Below are 14,844 nucleotides of genomic sequence, written 5' to 3'. Positions count from 1 at the left end.
GTGTCATTGTTTTAATTTTTTAAGGATGATAAAAAAAACCCAGCCTTTACAGTTTACAAAAGTGATGCATTAACCACTAATCACATTAGCATATACACACCACACTGCCTTTATCAGCAGACTCTACAATTGTATGTATATTTGTTTCATGTATTCAGTCACTGATGAAGCACTCAAAGGCATATTATGTAATATTGTCTTGTTATCCATTGATGGAGAATTTCAGACGCAACTTCTGAATCTCCAACGGTAAACAAAAAGATACCGTGAATGTTGCAGCAAATACACCGGTTACTCCACATGAGTTGGATCCCAGGCAACGTGCCGTCCATCGTGCAGCTTATTTATGGCTTCCATGTCTTCCTCTTCCAGCTGGAAATCAAACACCTTAAAAACATGGACGATACGGTAATGACTTTAACAGTTATTGATTGTTCCAGTGTCTTAATGTTTTGTTTTTGTTGTGTTTTTCCTCACCTGACAGTTCTCAGCCACACGCTCCCTTTTGGTTGACTTTGGTATCGTAATGACTCTGTTCTAAGAGGGGAAAAAAACGATGACAATCTCTGTCCAAATTTGACTTAATCTAAATCTGGTCATAGATGGGTAAATCTGAATTGTGATTGTTTATACATTTCCAATGGATATTTCATTTTGAATCACCTGAATACTCCAGCGGATGCAGATCTGTGCAGGTGTATGTCCATACTTTTGTGCTACCTGGATAATTGTGGGGTTGCTCAGGGCTTGACCTTTGGCCAGAGGGCAGTAACCCTGAAATGTGATGCCCTCATGACGGCAGTACTCGATCAGCTCATTAGGCTGCTGGAACGGGTGATACTCCACCTGACAATGGACATTTATTAGTTTGTGTAAAACGTGTATGGAAGCATCAGGCATGTTCCCACTGCTTACCTGGTTAACATGTGGCACGACCGTGCAGTCTTGCTTTAACTGTTCCAGGTGGTGAATCATGAAGTTGCTGACCCCGATAGAACGACACAACCCTGTAGGAACACGGAGAAACCAAGGTGTCTGTGAAGTTTTCTTGATTCGGTTGGTACTGAGTTCAGAGAGTATATTTTACCCTCGTCATACAGGTCCTCTAAAGCTCTCCATGCTTCAGCTCTCAGTTGTCTGCTGGAGTGACCTGGTTGCATTGAATCTGGCCAGTGCAACATGTAGAGGTCTAAAAGTTGTACAAGTGAGAAGATGCGCAGGAAAACAGACTGCAAACATGTGGTAACAAGTCGAGCTAAAGTACCAAGATACTTCACTCCCATGTGAGAGCAAGACTTGTGAAAGGCTGACTGGGCAGTTTCATATCCATAGTCCTCTGGCCAGAGTTTGTTGGTGAGCCACAGGTGACCTCGTGCTATCCCACAATCTCTGATCACTTCAGCCAGCTGTGCCTCAAAGCCATTGTACTTTGATGTGTCAATGAGGCGTATGCCGCAATCGCGCAGTGCATGCAGAACAGTGTCCTGAGAGAAGCCTCCTATCTGGGATGTGCCTTAGTGAGAGGAAATGTTTGGCTTTTTATGAAGAAATAAACAAAGAAAGAAAACACACAACATACTTATGAATGATTGCTTGAGAACTGCAAAGATCTTTGTGTGTGATTACTTATTTCTGTTCATGAAAAATCTTTTAGGTCCCTTTGTACTACTTGTTAAAGTAATATCAATAAGATGAAACAAATCATTTAGGAGACAGAAGATTCTGCAGCGTGATCTCTTTTCAAATCCAAAAATCAGATCTAAGATCTGTACAGTGTCCATGGAAGGACTGCATTTCTGAAAGTGTATACTTACCTATTCCTAGTATTGGCATTTGCATCCCGTTTGAAAGTGTTACTGTGGGAAAAGTCCAACCTTGTGCAGAAGACATGATTTCTTATCAGAAGTGTAACAGTGTTACTATCCAGATCCCTCTGCCTGTGAAGTTTTTGTCTGTCAGAAACTCCAAGTCATGGACCTGGTTAGCCCCGCCCAGCTCACACAGCGGACAACCACAATGAGCTGCTGTCATTCCACTGAACACAAGCTTGACCTCCTCTTGCAAAGTTATCTGAGCCACTTTATTAAAAACTGTCGGTGAGTATTTACTTTCAATGCACTTCATTAATGTTTTCTTCCATGAATAGTGTCACCCCAATTCCATGTACACCTATGTTTTGCATCAACTGGATTGGTAGCAATAGATGACTTGTGATCCAACTGGTTTAACCAGCTTTGTACTCAATTCCTCAAGTCTCTTCTTCTCCTCTAGTGACGCTCTGTGACTTTTATGATCCATGTGGTATTAATGTTACTACATGGTGATGAGAACACATGGTTTGATTATACAATTCACAACTCAATCACATAACACTGAAACCCTGGACCAGAGGCCTCAAACATGCCCCCCAATCAATTTAATGCAGCCTGTCACTTTATATTATGTTAAAACAGAAACTGGCCTATGACCTCCTCTACCTGTAGCTAGATTATAACTAGAATATAATACTAAATATGATATGTAATATGACATATTGTCAAGCAGTGAGCAACATTTTATTAATTATAATGATACATTAGGTTATACATATTACACTTTTAAATGCATTACATTTCACGTAATATATATATATATGAGCTTATTAAGTGCTTTTATTACAGTTGTCCATATGTTATTTACTTGAAATTCTGTGAAATATCATGAATATCGTTGATTTTAAAAATAATGTCCCACTTTTTTTCCCCCCACATGACCAGACTGGACACTCATTGGCCCCCCGAGTTCATTTGGAGTTTGTTACCCCTGCCTAATGCACATTTTAACTTGTACAGTTCAATTTTTCATCTTCATTTGTATATTTAGATTATATTTTTAATATCTATGTCTATGATGCTGTAACACTGCAATTAATTAACGTCTCCTTATCTTTTAGGAAACACACAGGGGAAAAGAATCAAGCTCTGCCTTGAACAGCGTCCCCGATCGTGTGGCCGTCAACTATCAATCAAGCATTGACTTAACTAACTTGTCCTGTAATCTCATCATCAGCTGCTGACAAAACCCAAATCAGGAGAAACAAACGGTGTACTGTCCAACACATCATTACTCCACATTTGTTGGATCCCAAGTGACATGTCTCCCGTCATGTAATCCCCGCAGCATGGCCATGTCCTCGTCCTCCAGCTGGAAATCAAACACCTGTGTGTACAGAGGCGGAGAAGGAGGTAATGATGATAAACCTTATTTTCACACCCAAAAAAATCGAAACAATGACACTTTCACATTTTCTTGTCTTTACATAATCATAAATGTCAAGATAGTGTACTTTTTTTTTTTTAGAAAGAAATAGGTGTATAGAATTCAGAAAACTCAATAGAACCTGGTTACAGTGACCTCCAGTGGCATTAGAGTGAGCTCACATATGCAGGAAATCTTGCCAAAATCTGTTCTTTCAGACAAATGTTGGGGAAATTCTAACTTCCTTGGCAGAAGAAGTAAACAAAAAAAGGAAAATAATACATTTTAAAAATCCAGTCTCCTGTATTAAGAGTGTTTTTGCATTTTTTTAAGTAAGCAGGAAATTGGGTTAACATTTAAATGTACAGTATATTGTGATCTAGTGCCTGCAAAAAGTCACAAATTAGTTGATATTGATCATGATACAATATCAGATATTTAAAGACAGACCTTTTCTCCTGAGAGAAAGTTAAAGAGACCAGTTGATTGTTTATTTTAAACTTCTTAATAGACAGGAAACAAATTATTTGAATGAATAATTCCCAGCATTAGTGCCTACAACATACTATAATTATAATTTAATATATCGTTTTTTAAAGACTGCACAAAAGAAAGTGACAAACTCACTTTGAGGTTTTCTTGGATCCTCTCCTTTTTGGTGGACTTTGGTATTGTGACAATTCCATTCTGAGAAAAACGAGCAATGACATTACAGCTGAAAGGTGTTCGCTCAAAGAAGCAGAGTGTTCTGTGTCAGGCCAACTCAGCTTAAGACAGAGACAACATTCAAAATAGTGTGACAACCTGAATACTCCAGCGAATGCAGATCTGAGCAGCTGTGCGTCGGTGCTTTGCTGCGATGTGGAGGACAGTGGGATTGTTCAGGGCTTGACCCTTGGCCAAAGGACTGTATCCTTCAAACACGATCCCTTCCTGTTGACAGTACTCCATCAGGTGACTGGGCTGCTGGAAAGGATGGTACTCCACCTAATCAAGTCATGTCAAGGTAGACTTTAATATAGTCATGTACAGATTACTTACTTTTTTACTTTTTGATTATTATTTAATCTGGAAATAAATACTTATATAAGTTTTCAGAAATTGAAAGACTAAGATTAGCTTATTATTTACCTTTTGCATGTATTCAATATTCAGTTTATACCTTATTACAATGCAGATTGTAGAGACATTATTATGTTCAATAAATATTTATTTAAGTCAAGAGGGAAAAAGAAAATTGACTGAAAGGAGTGGCATCATATATATGTTCATAGAGCAGTGAAGAAAAAAGAAAAACATAATGTTAACAAGCACATACTGGAGATGTGTGTAAACTTGCAAGAGGTATGAATGTACTGTGTGTATATATAAGCAAACATGATTCCTAAAGAACGGGATCAGCATCTGCTGAAGAAAAACTCATATGGGTCGACTTCTAGAAGGAAAGTTAATGCTGGGGCAGGAACAAGCTCAAGCAAAAAATAAATGAGTGATTCCCAGTTTGACCAAAGGTCTTTCTGTGTCAGCAGGGATTGCCTCCAGCCCCCCATGAATGAATGATTGAATGATTGAATGATTGAATGAATGAATGAATGAATGGCATCGCATCATAACCCTCTTCCTTTTCGGTTAAAAAAATACAAATTCAATCTATTTATCTAAGTGAAGAAAAACCCCACCTGGTTAACATGTGGAATCACACTGCAGTCTTCCTTTAGCTGCTCCAAGTGGTGCACCATAAAGTTACTCACTCCAATGGCTCGGCACACTCCTATAGAAACAGACAATCCCCACACTTTGACTTCTACTGTGTATGGCAATAATGCTGGGGTCAATTTTTGCATACTTTTTCCCTGTTGTCATGTTTATCCATGTTCAGTACCTTCTTCATGAAGTTCTTCCAAAGCTCTCCATGTCTCTGCTCTCATTTCTCTGTTAGAGCGACCAGGTGTCCGTGACCCAGGCCAGTGCATCAGGTACAGATCTAGAAACAGATCATTTAGAGGCAAGGACATGCAAATTAAGAACTTTTAACTTGGGGACAACAAGAACAACAACAAGAACAACAACACAGCCCATACCAAAGTATTTCACCCCCATCTGTGAGCAGGAATCAAGACAGGCCTTCTTTGCTGCTTTGTATCCATGGTCTTCTAGCCACAGCTTGTTGGTGAGCCACAGGTCACTTCGTGCTAGCCCACTTTCTTCAATGGCTTTGCCCAGTTCCTCCTCACAACCATAGTATTTGGCTGTGTCAATGTGGCGCACACCACACTCAGTGAGTGCATACACAATGGCATCATGGGAGAATCCACCATCATGTGATGTACCTGGTATAGAGAGAGAGAGAGATTATCAGGTTATAAGGAAGCGACTGTTTTGAGTGACAAGTGGTGACAAGTGGACATTTACTCACGGGCCACTTTATTAGGTAAACCTGGTTAACTTCTGTAAATATCTAATCACATGGCAGCAATGCAACAAAACTGTAAACTTCTAATTAGAGTTCCACTAGATAATGCATTTAGTCTGCATTTGAGAACTTTCACTTTTACAGCACGTCACATTAGCGGATAAATAAAAAATTAAACGTACCTAGTCCACAAATGGGGATCTGCAGACCACAGGACAGTGGGACAGTAGAACTGCTGGTCAATGGTGATAGTGCCATCCTGTCGCTACGCAGTAATGATCAAAATGACTTAATTTCTTTAAAATCTCGACGAGATTGTTACGACACTGCTGTGATTTGCAGCTTGCTTAGAACTTCTAACTGCACATACACAGTGTTAAACAAGTTTGTCTTCGCCTCTGACGACAGATGTTAGCATCTCTGGAGACAGAGGAGATTTGCCACCAGCGGAAAGCTGAAAGTTGGACATTTAAGACGGCACTATTTTTAAAACACAAATTATAATGACTCTGATTTTTAGTATGACTATTAATGTATGTTTAAATCATTCCTCAATAGGTGTTCGTGTCGATACACATGACATGGAAGGTATAGTTTAAAAAAAACAAAAAAAACATTGATTCTGAACTATAACTCACTTTACCATTGTAGTTGGACTACAAAGTGAAATGAATTGTTAATAAAAAAAACTATCCGGACACAAACTAACTGAGGTTTTGGTCAAAGTAAACACACAGGGGTTAGTTTTATAGCATGTGCCTGTATCTTTACTCGGTTGTGGCTAACCCTAGTTTGCGACAGGTCTCATTCCTTTCAGGCTCTTTGGTTTGAGCCAACATGGCGACCATGTAGAGTCAGCGAGTTGTTTACAACAAAATGAGGTGAGTTCTGTCAAGACTTACAATGAAAACGAATGTAAAAAATCGTGTAATGTGTAGCATTATGTATAGAATAGCTCTATTGCGAATAAGCATGGCGGCTTTAGGGTATTGCGAATATAAACGAGAGACAATACTGAGTCCCGGTATTGTGTGTGTCTTAAACGGAACATACTGGTTTTATTAAACAATGCAGGCGTTCTTTTTCTCTGAACGAAGTTTTAATAAATGGATTTTATTTGAGAATAATTGCAGTGCGTAGGGGGATGCAGCAACTGTGCAGCTGTAGCATCATGGCTGCATTGATTTCACACCCTTGAAGTGTGTGCCCCCTAGTGTTCAGTGAATGTACTGCAGGTGAGCAGTAATTTGAAATTACACAAATAGTACAACTGTTTCTATGTTGTTTTTTGTTTTAAATTAGCCTAACATCGCTTTACTTTTGACGAAGGTTGCGTTACAAATGTTTGTTTATGTGGATTCATTAATTTAAAGATTGCTTTTTTATTGACTGGAGTGTGCAATGGCTAGTACTTTCACACATTTTTAATTAACTGGAGTACTTCAGGTACCCTTTAAATGTGTGCAAAACAATAGTTGTATAAATGTAGCTTTACTTGTAAGCTGGCTTGTTGGACAGTGCCTCTACACTGGCACCTCTATCAAGGTATGAGCATCATAGAAGAATTTATTTCATTTACAAACATCCAAAGTTTACCACTTGCATTTGGCATTTGAATCTAAGACAATTTTGTAGCTTGGAAATGAATGAAATGTATATAAGTGAAAAGCAATACATTCTATAAACTAACTATAAATAATTTTTGTTTTCCGTTAGACCTAGTTTGTACAAAAAAACTTACTTGGAAGTGCAGTAATTAGTTGAATCTAGTAAACTGTTCTAGTTGCAGGTCTAACACAAATTAAGTGCAAAACATACTTTGCCAAGTGTTTACCAGTTTAAATGAATTGGGAATGGAGAAAAATGATGTCCTTTGTATCTTTGTTTCTCATTTGTTGCAGGGTCTTGCGTTGCTGCGTTGGGCTCCGGCGAACCTATTTGGTTTGGCCAATCATATTGATCCTCATAGTTGGCGCAGCCTTGACAGCTCTGCTGCCTCCTGCAGAGGAACAAGGGGGCCTTGATGTCCTGGGAGTGCTACGCCGGGCAACATCTAAGGAGAATCCTCCACAGGATCACCATGGTGACAGCACCGACAGGGAGAACAAGTTCACCCTCATCATTCAAACATACAATCGCACAGACATTCTTCTCAAACTGCTCAACCATTACCAGGCTGTTCCTCATCTTCAGCGGATTATCATAGTCTGGAACAATGTACAGGAGGAGACACCACGTAAATTATGGAACTCCTTGGGTCCTCATCCCGTTCCTGTCGTCTTCAAAGAGCAGGCAAGCAATCGAATGCGGAACAGACTACAACCGTTTGCTGAGATTGACACTGATGGTCAGTATATTTTTCATGCATAATGCATATTATTTCAGACATTTAAAGATAATAATGTAGACCTATTTTTTGTGTTTAAAATGTTTCATTTTAATGCAGTCTGTTTCTTATTCTAATCTTTAGCTGTGCTGCTGCTGGACGATGACACGCTGGTCAGTGTTCCTGATACCAGTTTTGCATTCTCAGTCTGGAAGGTAAATATACTTGAGAAACAAAGTGAATGAGACTGATTCGGAATCTGTGCTGAAACGTCTGAGAACTAATACTGATCCAGGTTGCATTTTTTATAGTGGTTGAGGTTGAGTTATGTTTATACTGTGCTTTATACATATTAAAATGACATTCGTAGATCACTGTCAGTTGTGTAGCACACCTCTCCCCCTCCGAAATATGACAACTTTGGTCCGATCCCAGAAGTCAAAAAGGTTGGAAACCCCTGCATTAAACTTGTAATTGCATCATGCACATATTTTATGCTTGGCTCCACAGCAATTTCCAGACCAGATTGTTGGTTTTGTGCCACGGAAACATGTCTCAACACCAAGTGGAGTGTACAGCTATGGCAGCTTTGAACTGCAGGATCCAGAAACAGCTGGAGGTGACAAGTAAGTTATGCTTTTTATTCAAACTCAATATATCACATCTCATATTCATGTATCACGTTTTGTGTCAGCCACGCCCCATGTCTTGTTTAGTGTTCATTTATATTCCACATATACCTCATTTTGCAACGCATGTAAATACCAGCACAGTTCTTTTTCTATTTCGGAAAGATTGCACTGACCATGCTGCTATCCTGATATAAGATCAACTGTATACCTTAAATCATTTGCATCTTATGTAAATACTCTCTGTATGTTTTATGTTTAACTCATTTACAACTTCTGCTCTCTGTTAAAAAAATTGTTTAATTGAATTGAATATTCATTGATCTCTATCCACTCACTGCAGATACTCCATGGTGTTAATTGGCGCTGCTTTTTTCCACCACCGCTACCTGCAGCTCTTCCAGGACCAGCCTGTAGCAGTACATGCACTGGTGGATGAAACACAGAATTGTGATGACATTGCAATGAACTTTGTTGTCTCTCTGTATTTGAGGAAACACTTGAAGTCAATAGGCAGAATCAACAAACCCTCTGGGGTCTTTGTAAAACCCGTGGACCTTCGCAACCTGGAAAAGGAGGCCAGCAGCGGGTACCAGGGCATGTGGCATCGTCCTGAGCACCTTCTTCAGAGGTCCTACTGTCTGAACAGGCTTACACAGATTTATGGCTTCATGCCTCTGTGCTTCTCCAACCTGATGGTCTCACAGTTTGGCTTCCCCAGTTATGCTAACCATAAGTAGAGGCTGAGGATGTGCAGCATCGCTGACAGACTTTGAATGAAAGAAAACAAAACTCAAGTTGCCATCTGCTGATTCATCTGAGCTGAGGATTTGGTTAGTTACCCACAGTCCTGATATTTCCATGTGTGTGCGATCTGTGCACATAGCTTAGTCTTGTTATGTGTCCACATTTGAGAAAGGTAAACTGCATTGTTGCCAAAGCTGCCTCTTCCCTCATTAATGACACCTCTCTCAATAGATTGTCCTGAAATTAGACACACCAGTTGGTAATCTTAGATTTGCATTTCCATTTTTTTTTTTTTTTACCTTAAATAGATATTAAGTGCAGTTTGAAACCCGATAGACTGAATCATGTTGTGTTAATTAATGTCAACACTGTTTGTAACGATCGCATCTGTGGAAGAACTCATAATAACTATGTCTAGAATCAAGTGAATATAGATCCTAAGTGTCAAAAGTGTGGGGGTACAGTAAGTGTCCTTACTCTCATTTTTTATGTACAAGTCTCTCATAGATTTAGGGCTTCTAGGCAAAATGACTAAACTTTTACTTAAAGCAAACTGTATTTTCCTTAAGGCAGAAGTTAACCTGCACAGATGTGCATGTATTTTCAACCAAAGCAAATGATTGACAACATAAACTTATTTGTTAAAACCATAGGATTGATGTCTGGTATGTCTGAGGAACATTTATGGTTTATTGTCAAACCATTATAGAAAATCCACAACAGGATGTTTGGCTAACTCAAGGCAACTAATGGCAATGGATGGAGCAGTAGTTAAATGACAATGATTTTTTTCACAAAATAAAAATAATAAATAGCAACATAAGCAGATTTAATTAAATGACCAGTAGAAAACTAACAGTTAGGATGAAGGTTAAAGAGCTTTACATTATGAAGAGGTAGGACAGTCATACTGTTAGTTTGAAGGGGTGACTTGTCACCGTCACCTGTTTTCCAAAACTATATTCACTGATAAACGATAAACCTCCTCCATCCCAACGGTTAAAATGTCTTTGCATATTCTGAGGTACACGAGGGACCATGTCAAGAATTATTGTGGTCTTGGTCCTCCACCATCACCACCACTGGCTCCAGATCCGCCTCCAGGCCTGGATCCCCCACCTCCAGGAGAACGTATGTCATGCCAGAACTTTATAAAAAGCTCCCTCTTTCGCCAGATGAGTTTGTGACCATATGCCACATACCATCTGTAGGACAGATATACAGAGACAGATAAAAAAAAAAAACAAGGCCCAACAGCATCTATGTCAGACATGTTAAAGGATTTAGGCTGTTATAAGTAGTGTAATTCTTCATTTTCATCTACAAGAGGTGTAATTCATTTCTTGCAGAAAAAGGGTTTTTGTCATGACCCACCACTTTGAAGGAATTTGTTACATGTTTCAAGAAACAATTGCTAGAGGAAATGATTTAACAGCACGATACTCACACTCCAAAGAGGGCTCCGCCGAGGTGAGCTGCGTGGTCAAAGAGCCGCCATCCCAGTAAAAGCCCTGCTGCATCTACGGCAACAAGTGCTTTCAGAGCCTGCAATACAATTAACAGGAATGTGGTTACAAACAATGCAGTGAAATTTAGACATGCACACACACAATCTTGTAAATACTGTTTATTCATTACCAAAAAGAGGTGTAGTGTGTATTTACAGGACCATGTATCACGTGCAAATTAAAACATGTAAACGGACTTGCATGTACTATCAAGTGTGTCTTTCTTACACTTCCTGCTGTTAAAGTCACCATGGGGAGGAAGATAATGCCAAGTTTAGCCGCCGGCACTTTTGTACAGACTGCGGCCAGCACCGCCATCACAGCACCAGACTACAGAACAAAACACACGGACAGATCAAAATGCTTGAATTACTGTATTTCATGTGTGTGTTTCAGGCTTTGTGACTGTTTTATCGAATATCTTACAGCTCCTAATGATGGATAGAGACGTCCAGAGGCTGCTTTACACACGTAACTGACCATGGTGGAAATCACACCTGAAAAAAAGACAATTACAGAATGAGATATTACATAACATTCTCTTTGATTACTTACGTATTTCCCATTCCCATTCAGGTGACCAGTTAACTCACCGGCAGACAGGTAGACAGCGAGAAACTGCTCCTTCCCTAAGAGCGAGACAATTCCAGAGGAGAATGTCCACAGGACATACATGTTAGCCACCATGTGGATGATGGAGTAATGGCTGAAGGAGGACAGGACCATGGGAAGGCAGCGTGTTTCTGGCGGAGACAGAAGTGGACAGACAAATTGAATGTGTGCTTGCTAACATGTCAGGTACCCCAGTTCCAAATATTACAAGAACATGAATGGCACTATTGTCCCTTTGAACAGGCATACTCACTGGAGGCTGGGTTGGAAGTGAAATACTTAATCATGCTTCTCTGCATTGACGGGATTCGCCACAAACACAGGACCACAGCATTCACTGCAATGATGCCTAGAAAACATTAATAGAGAAAGATCCTATGAAGAAATGTGAAGTGACAAAAACATTTCAATGCTAGTCTTGTTCTCCCTGTGTGTGCGTGGGTTTCCTCCAGGTTCTATGGTTTCCTCCCACAGTCCAAAAACATTCAAATTTGGGGATTAGGCGAATTGGACACTTTAAATTGACCGTAGGTGTGAATGTGAGAGTGGATGGTCGTTTGTCTCTATGTGGCCCTGTGATGGACTTGCGACCTGTCCAGGGTGTACCCCGCATTTCGCTCCATGTCATCTGGGATTGTCACCAGTGCCCGCTGCGACCCTCACATGGAGGATAAAGCGGTAGAAGATGAATGGATGGAATGCTAGTCTTCGCCATCTTTCAATATGAGTCTGTGTTTGCTAAATAAACTACCTGTGACAGTCTTCTGTCCCTCTGTGAGGCTGCTCCAGAAGTCATCCATCATGGACATGACGAGGATGAGCTGCCGCTGCATGCCTGACAACTGGTTCCACCAGTCATGCCAGTATGCCATGTCCTGGGAACCCTAATAATATAAGAAAGGAAAAGCTTAAGCACAGCAAGCAGCCAATTTATTACAGTGGTGAGACAACAGCTTTTTACGAATAAAACCTCACTTGTAAGAGTTGCTCTGTCTCCTCTTTATCTTTTGCAGTCTGAATCCTTGACCTCAGGTTCTCGTACTGCAGAATGGCAGCAGCACCAAAGGAGCAACCTGTAAACTGACATGGAGTCAGACATCCAGCACACTCACGCTGTCCAATCGAATAAGGTAAATCATTCAAGTATCAAAGGAGCGGACCTACCCCTATGGTGAACATTAGCGGTTTGAAGAGGGTAATCCTGGGGGTCACGGGACGAGGTGGGGGACCTGGTGTGTTAGCTTCATGGGGTGAAGGGTTTGTTTCCTTACTGACATTGCCCTTCTTTGTGTCCGGCCTTTTGGCCTCGCGACGAAAACCACATCTCTGTTGGTTGCAGAGATTGAGTCTGCAGACACAGTAAAATGAATTTAATCCTAATGCACAACTTGCAACTCTATGAATCTTTCTTAGTGTTAAAGTTAATTTCAAATGATTAAGTGATGAGGCAATCCAATACAAAGTAAGACTGATAATAATGCCACATTCAAAGCCACTTAAATCTCCTTTCTTCACCATTCTGATGCTCGATTTCATCTTCAGCAATTTTCTGTTGTCCATGTCCACATGAGTGAGAAGTAGCAGGTAACTGTGTCACTATCTTGTTAGTTTCTTTGTCACTGAATCTGTGTGTTTTCAGTTTTCCTAGTGAGATGCGCTCATTTTCTTATACTTTACAGAACTACTACAAGCGAAAGTCTATAGTTCAGTAAGTACAGTAGGCATTACACTACAGTAAAATATACTGAAGTGTTGCTATTACTAAACAGTTCGGTTCCTCCTCCTACTTTGACCAGGAACTAGAGTTATTTCATATTTAACAGGGTTGTAGCAGGAAAATAACACCACAGATGAACAACTGTCCTCAGAGCCGTGACAACAATGACAGTTGGGTAATAATAACATATGTCCGTCAGTGAAATTTGTTTGTTTTAACGGTTGTTTGGGGAAAAACATCTCAGCTCACCTGCAGCTTTGTGACGCAGTGTTTCTGGTCCTGACGAAGTCTGTTTTGGTCCAGTTCATCATCACACAAGCTCTCCACGCCATTTTTGTGATGTTTATGAAACAAACTTCCGGTCTAAGTCCCTCCCACTGCCTTACTGGTGAGTTTGTTGACTCGTTCAAAAGGTCGGACTTTTGAGTTTCACCCGTGAGGTGGAGGATGACAAACCGGCAGTGTTTATGTCATTTATATGAACGATATGAACTATATCAGAATACAAAATGAAAACTCATTGACCATTCTTTGCAATATGAAACTTTTAATCAAAAATAAAAAACTATATAGGCCTATTTACACCATGATTTACAATATTTGGTTCGACAAATTTGGACACTTTGCACATTGCCAGTGTGCCATGGACCCCAATTTGAGAACCACATGTTCTTGTTTACATGCATGTAACAATGTAGAAATATGCAAAATAACACATGAGATTATCCATATAATATGGTTTGTTATTTCACCTTTTTGAATTATAACACCACCTTGTACCATTTCTTGCCCTGTAGTGTGTCCACAGTTCAGTGTTTATTTTTTACCCTGTTTTCTTTCTTTTTTCAAATAATGCAGTATTCCCCAAACTGCCAGCTAAATCCCTGATGTGGTTAAAGCTATTCCAAGTGGATTCCAACCCTGAAACAGTAAATTATTGTACTGGTAAGTGTGGGCATCTGATTTGCACATTCATAGGGTGTTCTTCACTCCCCTCTAGTGGTAGATTGAGGTAATTGTATGGTCACAGATGGCAATGGGGAGTACTTTTAAGTAAAGTTTGAATGTATGTTTAATTGTATGTTCTATACTGTCAGTGCTAACTGAGACATACACAGAGCAGACACACTTGTGTTTCCTACACCAAGCCAAACATATGTGTGTAAAAAAAAAGATTATTGCTAAAAATCACCCATAATTAAAGTATATATTATATAATAATGCTGATGATAATAAAGTATATATTATGTACAATACACATTGTTCAATATTAGAATGTATGTTATTTTAGATTTGACACACGGTAATTTACTTCAATCCAAATTACCACAATGTCGGATCAATTTCCTGGACGAGAGAGCAAATATTAAATGAAAGTAAAAGTTTAAGTAAGTAAGTGGAAGCACTGTAATACTACATGCAATGAAATACAAGGCTTACATTGTTAAGAATATCCAAATGATAAAAATACAAGTGATCATTCTAATTTTTATTCTCCCTCTTATTACTTAAACACTTATTAAGCACAAGTCTAAAAAAACTAAGAGATCTTGTCAGAAAGTCGTGGAAGCTGAGCAGTATTGATAGCATTAGCTGTTGCTGTTGGCATCTGGACAAGTTCTACAAACTTCTCACAAGCTTGCCAGTGACTCCAC

The 14,844-nt window shown here is 39.6% G+C and overlaps 4 protein-coding genes across 6 annotated transcripts; 1 reads left to right on the top strand and 3 right to left on the bottom strand.

Annotated features, from left to right (window-relative positions):
• Positions 1–19: 19 nt before the first annotated feature.
• Positions 20–2,594, bottom strand: LOC131471260 (uncharacterized oxidoreductase ZK1290.5-like). Of its 3 annotated transcripts, XM_058647747.1 has the most exons (7): positions 1,815–2,594; positions 1,265–1,513; positions 1,088–1,189; positions 916–1,007; positions 664–846; positions 478–537; positions 24–387 (listed from the first exon to the last, which is right to left on the bottom strand). In XM_058647747.1, exons 1-7 carry the CDS (start codon positions 1,888–1,890, stop codon positions 292–294), a joined length of 858 nt encoding a protein of 285 aa, XP_058503730.1. In that variant the 5' UTR covers positions 1,891–2,594; the 3' UTR covers positions 24–291. The 3 variants fall into 3 exon arrangements, with proteins under 3 accessions (XP_058503721.1, XP_058503712.1, XP_058503730.1); XM_058647738.1 differs by having other exon boundaries at positions 20–372; positions 1,088–1,513; XM_058647729.1 differs by having other exon boundaries at positions 23–387; positions 1,088–1,513.
• Positions 2,595–2,639: 45 nt separating this feature from the next.
• zgc:110366 (uncharacterized protein LOC550476 homolog) lies at positions 2,640–6,032 on the bottom strand. Its single transcript, XM_058647757.1, has 7 exons — positions 5,833–6,032; positions 5,319–5,567; positions 5,120–5,221; positions 4,917–5,008; positions 4,042–4,224; positions 3,865–3,924; positions 2,640–3,198 (listed from the first exon to the last, which is right to left on the bottom strand). The coding sequence occupies exons 1-7, from the start codon at positions 5,906–5,908 to the stop codon at positions 3,103–3,105; spliced, it is 858 nt and encodes a 285-aa protein (XP_058503740.1). The 5' UTR covers positions 5,909–6,032; the 3' UTR covers positions 2,640–3,102.
• Positions 6,033–6,440: 408 nt separating this feature from the next.
• extl2 (exostosin-like glycosyltransferase 2) lies at positions 6,441–9,735 on the top strand. Its single transcript, XM_058647716.1, has 5 exons — positions 6,441–6,531; positions 7,552–7,997; positions 8,121–8,191; positions 8,487–8,602; positions 8,949–9,735. Exons 1-5 carry the CDS (start codon positions 6,527–6,529, stop codon positions 9,343–9,345), a joined length of 1,035 nt encoding a protein of 344 aa, XP_058503699.1. The 5' UTR covers positions 6,441–6,526; the 3' UTR covers positions 9,346–9,735.
• A 285-nt stretch (positions 9,736–10,020) lies between these two features.
• parla (presenilin associated, rhomboid-like a) lies at positions 10,021–13,551 on the bottom strand. Its single transcript, XM_058647689.1, has 10 exons — positions 13,439–13,551; positions 12,637–12,820; positions 12,448–12,552; positions 12,224–12,356; positions 11,726–11,821; positions 11,454–11,603; positions 11,287–11,357; positions 11,089–11,190; positions 10,800–10,897; positions 10,021–10,557 (listed from the first exon to the last, which is right to left on the bottom strand). Exons 1-10 carry the CDS (start codon positions 13,519–13,521, stop codon positions 10,401–10,403), a joined length of 1,179 nt encoding a protein of 392 aa, XP_058503672.1. The 5' UTR covers positions 13,522–13,551; the 3' UTR covers positions 10,021–10,400.
• Positions 13,552–14,844: the final 1,293 nt, after the last annotated feature.

This window comes from Solea solea, chromosome 1 (genome assembly GCF_958295425.1).
Source record: "Solea solea chromosome 1, fSolSol10.1, whole genome shotgun sequence".
NCBI classification, from domain to species: domain Eukaryota; kingdom Metazoa; phylum Chordata; class Actinopteri; order Pleuronectiformes; family Soleidae; genus Solea; species Solea solea.
The sequence above is the reverse complement of the archived record's forward strand: the minus strand, read 5'-3'. Positions and strand labels throughout refer to the sequence as shown.

Excerpts from the sequence above, each read along its gene's own strand:
- LOC131471260 (XM_058647729.1), bottom strand. The coding sequence starts at position 1,890 with ATGTCTTCTGCACAAGGTTGGACTTTTCCCACAGTAACACTTTCAAAC. Across the intron at positions 1,008-1,087 it reads AGAGGACCTGTATGACGAGG|GGTTGTGTCGTTCTATCGGG; the intron begins GTAAAATATACT and ends GTGTTCCTACAG. Across the intron at positions 538-663 it reads GCATCCGCTGGAGTATTCAG|AACAGAGTCATTACGATACC; the intron begins GTGATTCAAAAT and ends TTCCCCTCTTAG.
- zgc:110366 (XM_058647757.1), bottom strand. The coding sequence starts at position 5,908 with ATGGCACTATCACCATTGACCAGCAGTTCTACTGTCCCACTGTCCTGT. Across the intron at positions 4,225-4,916 it reads TGATTCCACATGTTAACCAG|GTGGAGTACCATCCTTTCCA; the intron begins GTGGGGTTTTTC and ends TGACTTGATTAG. Across the intron at positions 3,199-3,864 it reads GGATCCAAGAAAACCTCAAA|GTGTTTGATTTCCAGCTGGA; the intron begins GTGAGTTTGTCA and ends CTGTACACACAG.
- extl2 (XM_058647716.1), top strand. Across the intron at positions 8,192-8,486 it reads TTGCATTCTCAGTCTGGAAG|CAATTTCCAGACCAGATTGT; the intron begins GTAAATATACTT and ends TTGGCTCCACAG. Across the intron at positions 8,603-8,948 it reads GAAACAGCTGGAGGTGACAA|ATACTCCATGGTGTTAATTG; the intron begins GTAAGTTATGCT and ends CACTCACTGCAG.
- parla (XM_058647689.1), bottom strand. The coding sequence starts at position 13,521 with ATGGCGTGGAGAGCTTGTGTGATGATGAACTGGACCAAAACAGACTTC. Across the intron at positions 11,191-11,286 it reads TCTATCCATCATTAGGAGCT|TCTGGTGCTGTGATGGCGGT; the intron begins GTAAGATATTCG and ends TTTGTTCTGTAG. Across the intron at positions 10,558-10,799 it reads GGCGGAGCCCTCTTTGGAGT|ATGGTATGTGGCATATGGTC; the intron begins GTGAGTATCGTG and ends TCTGTCCTACAG.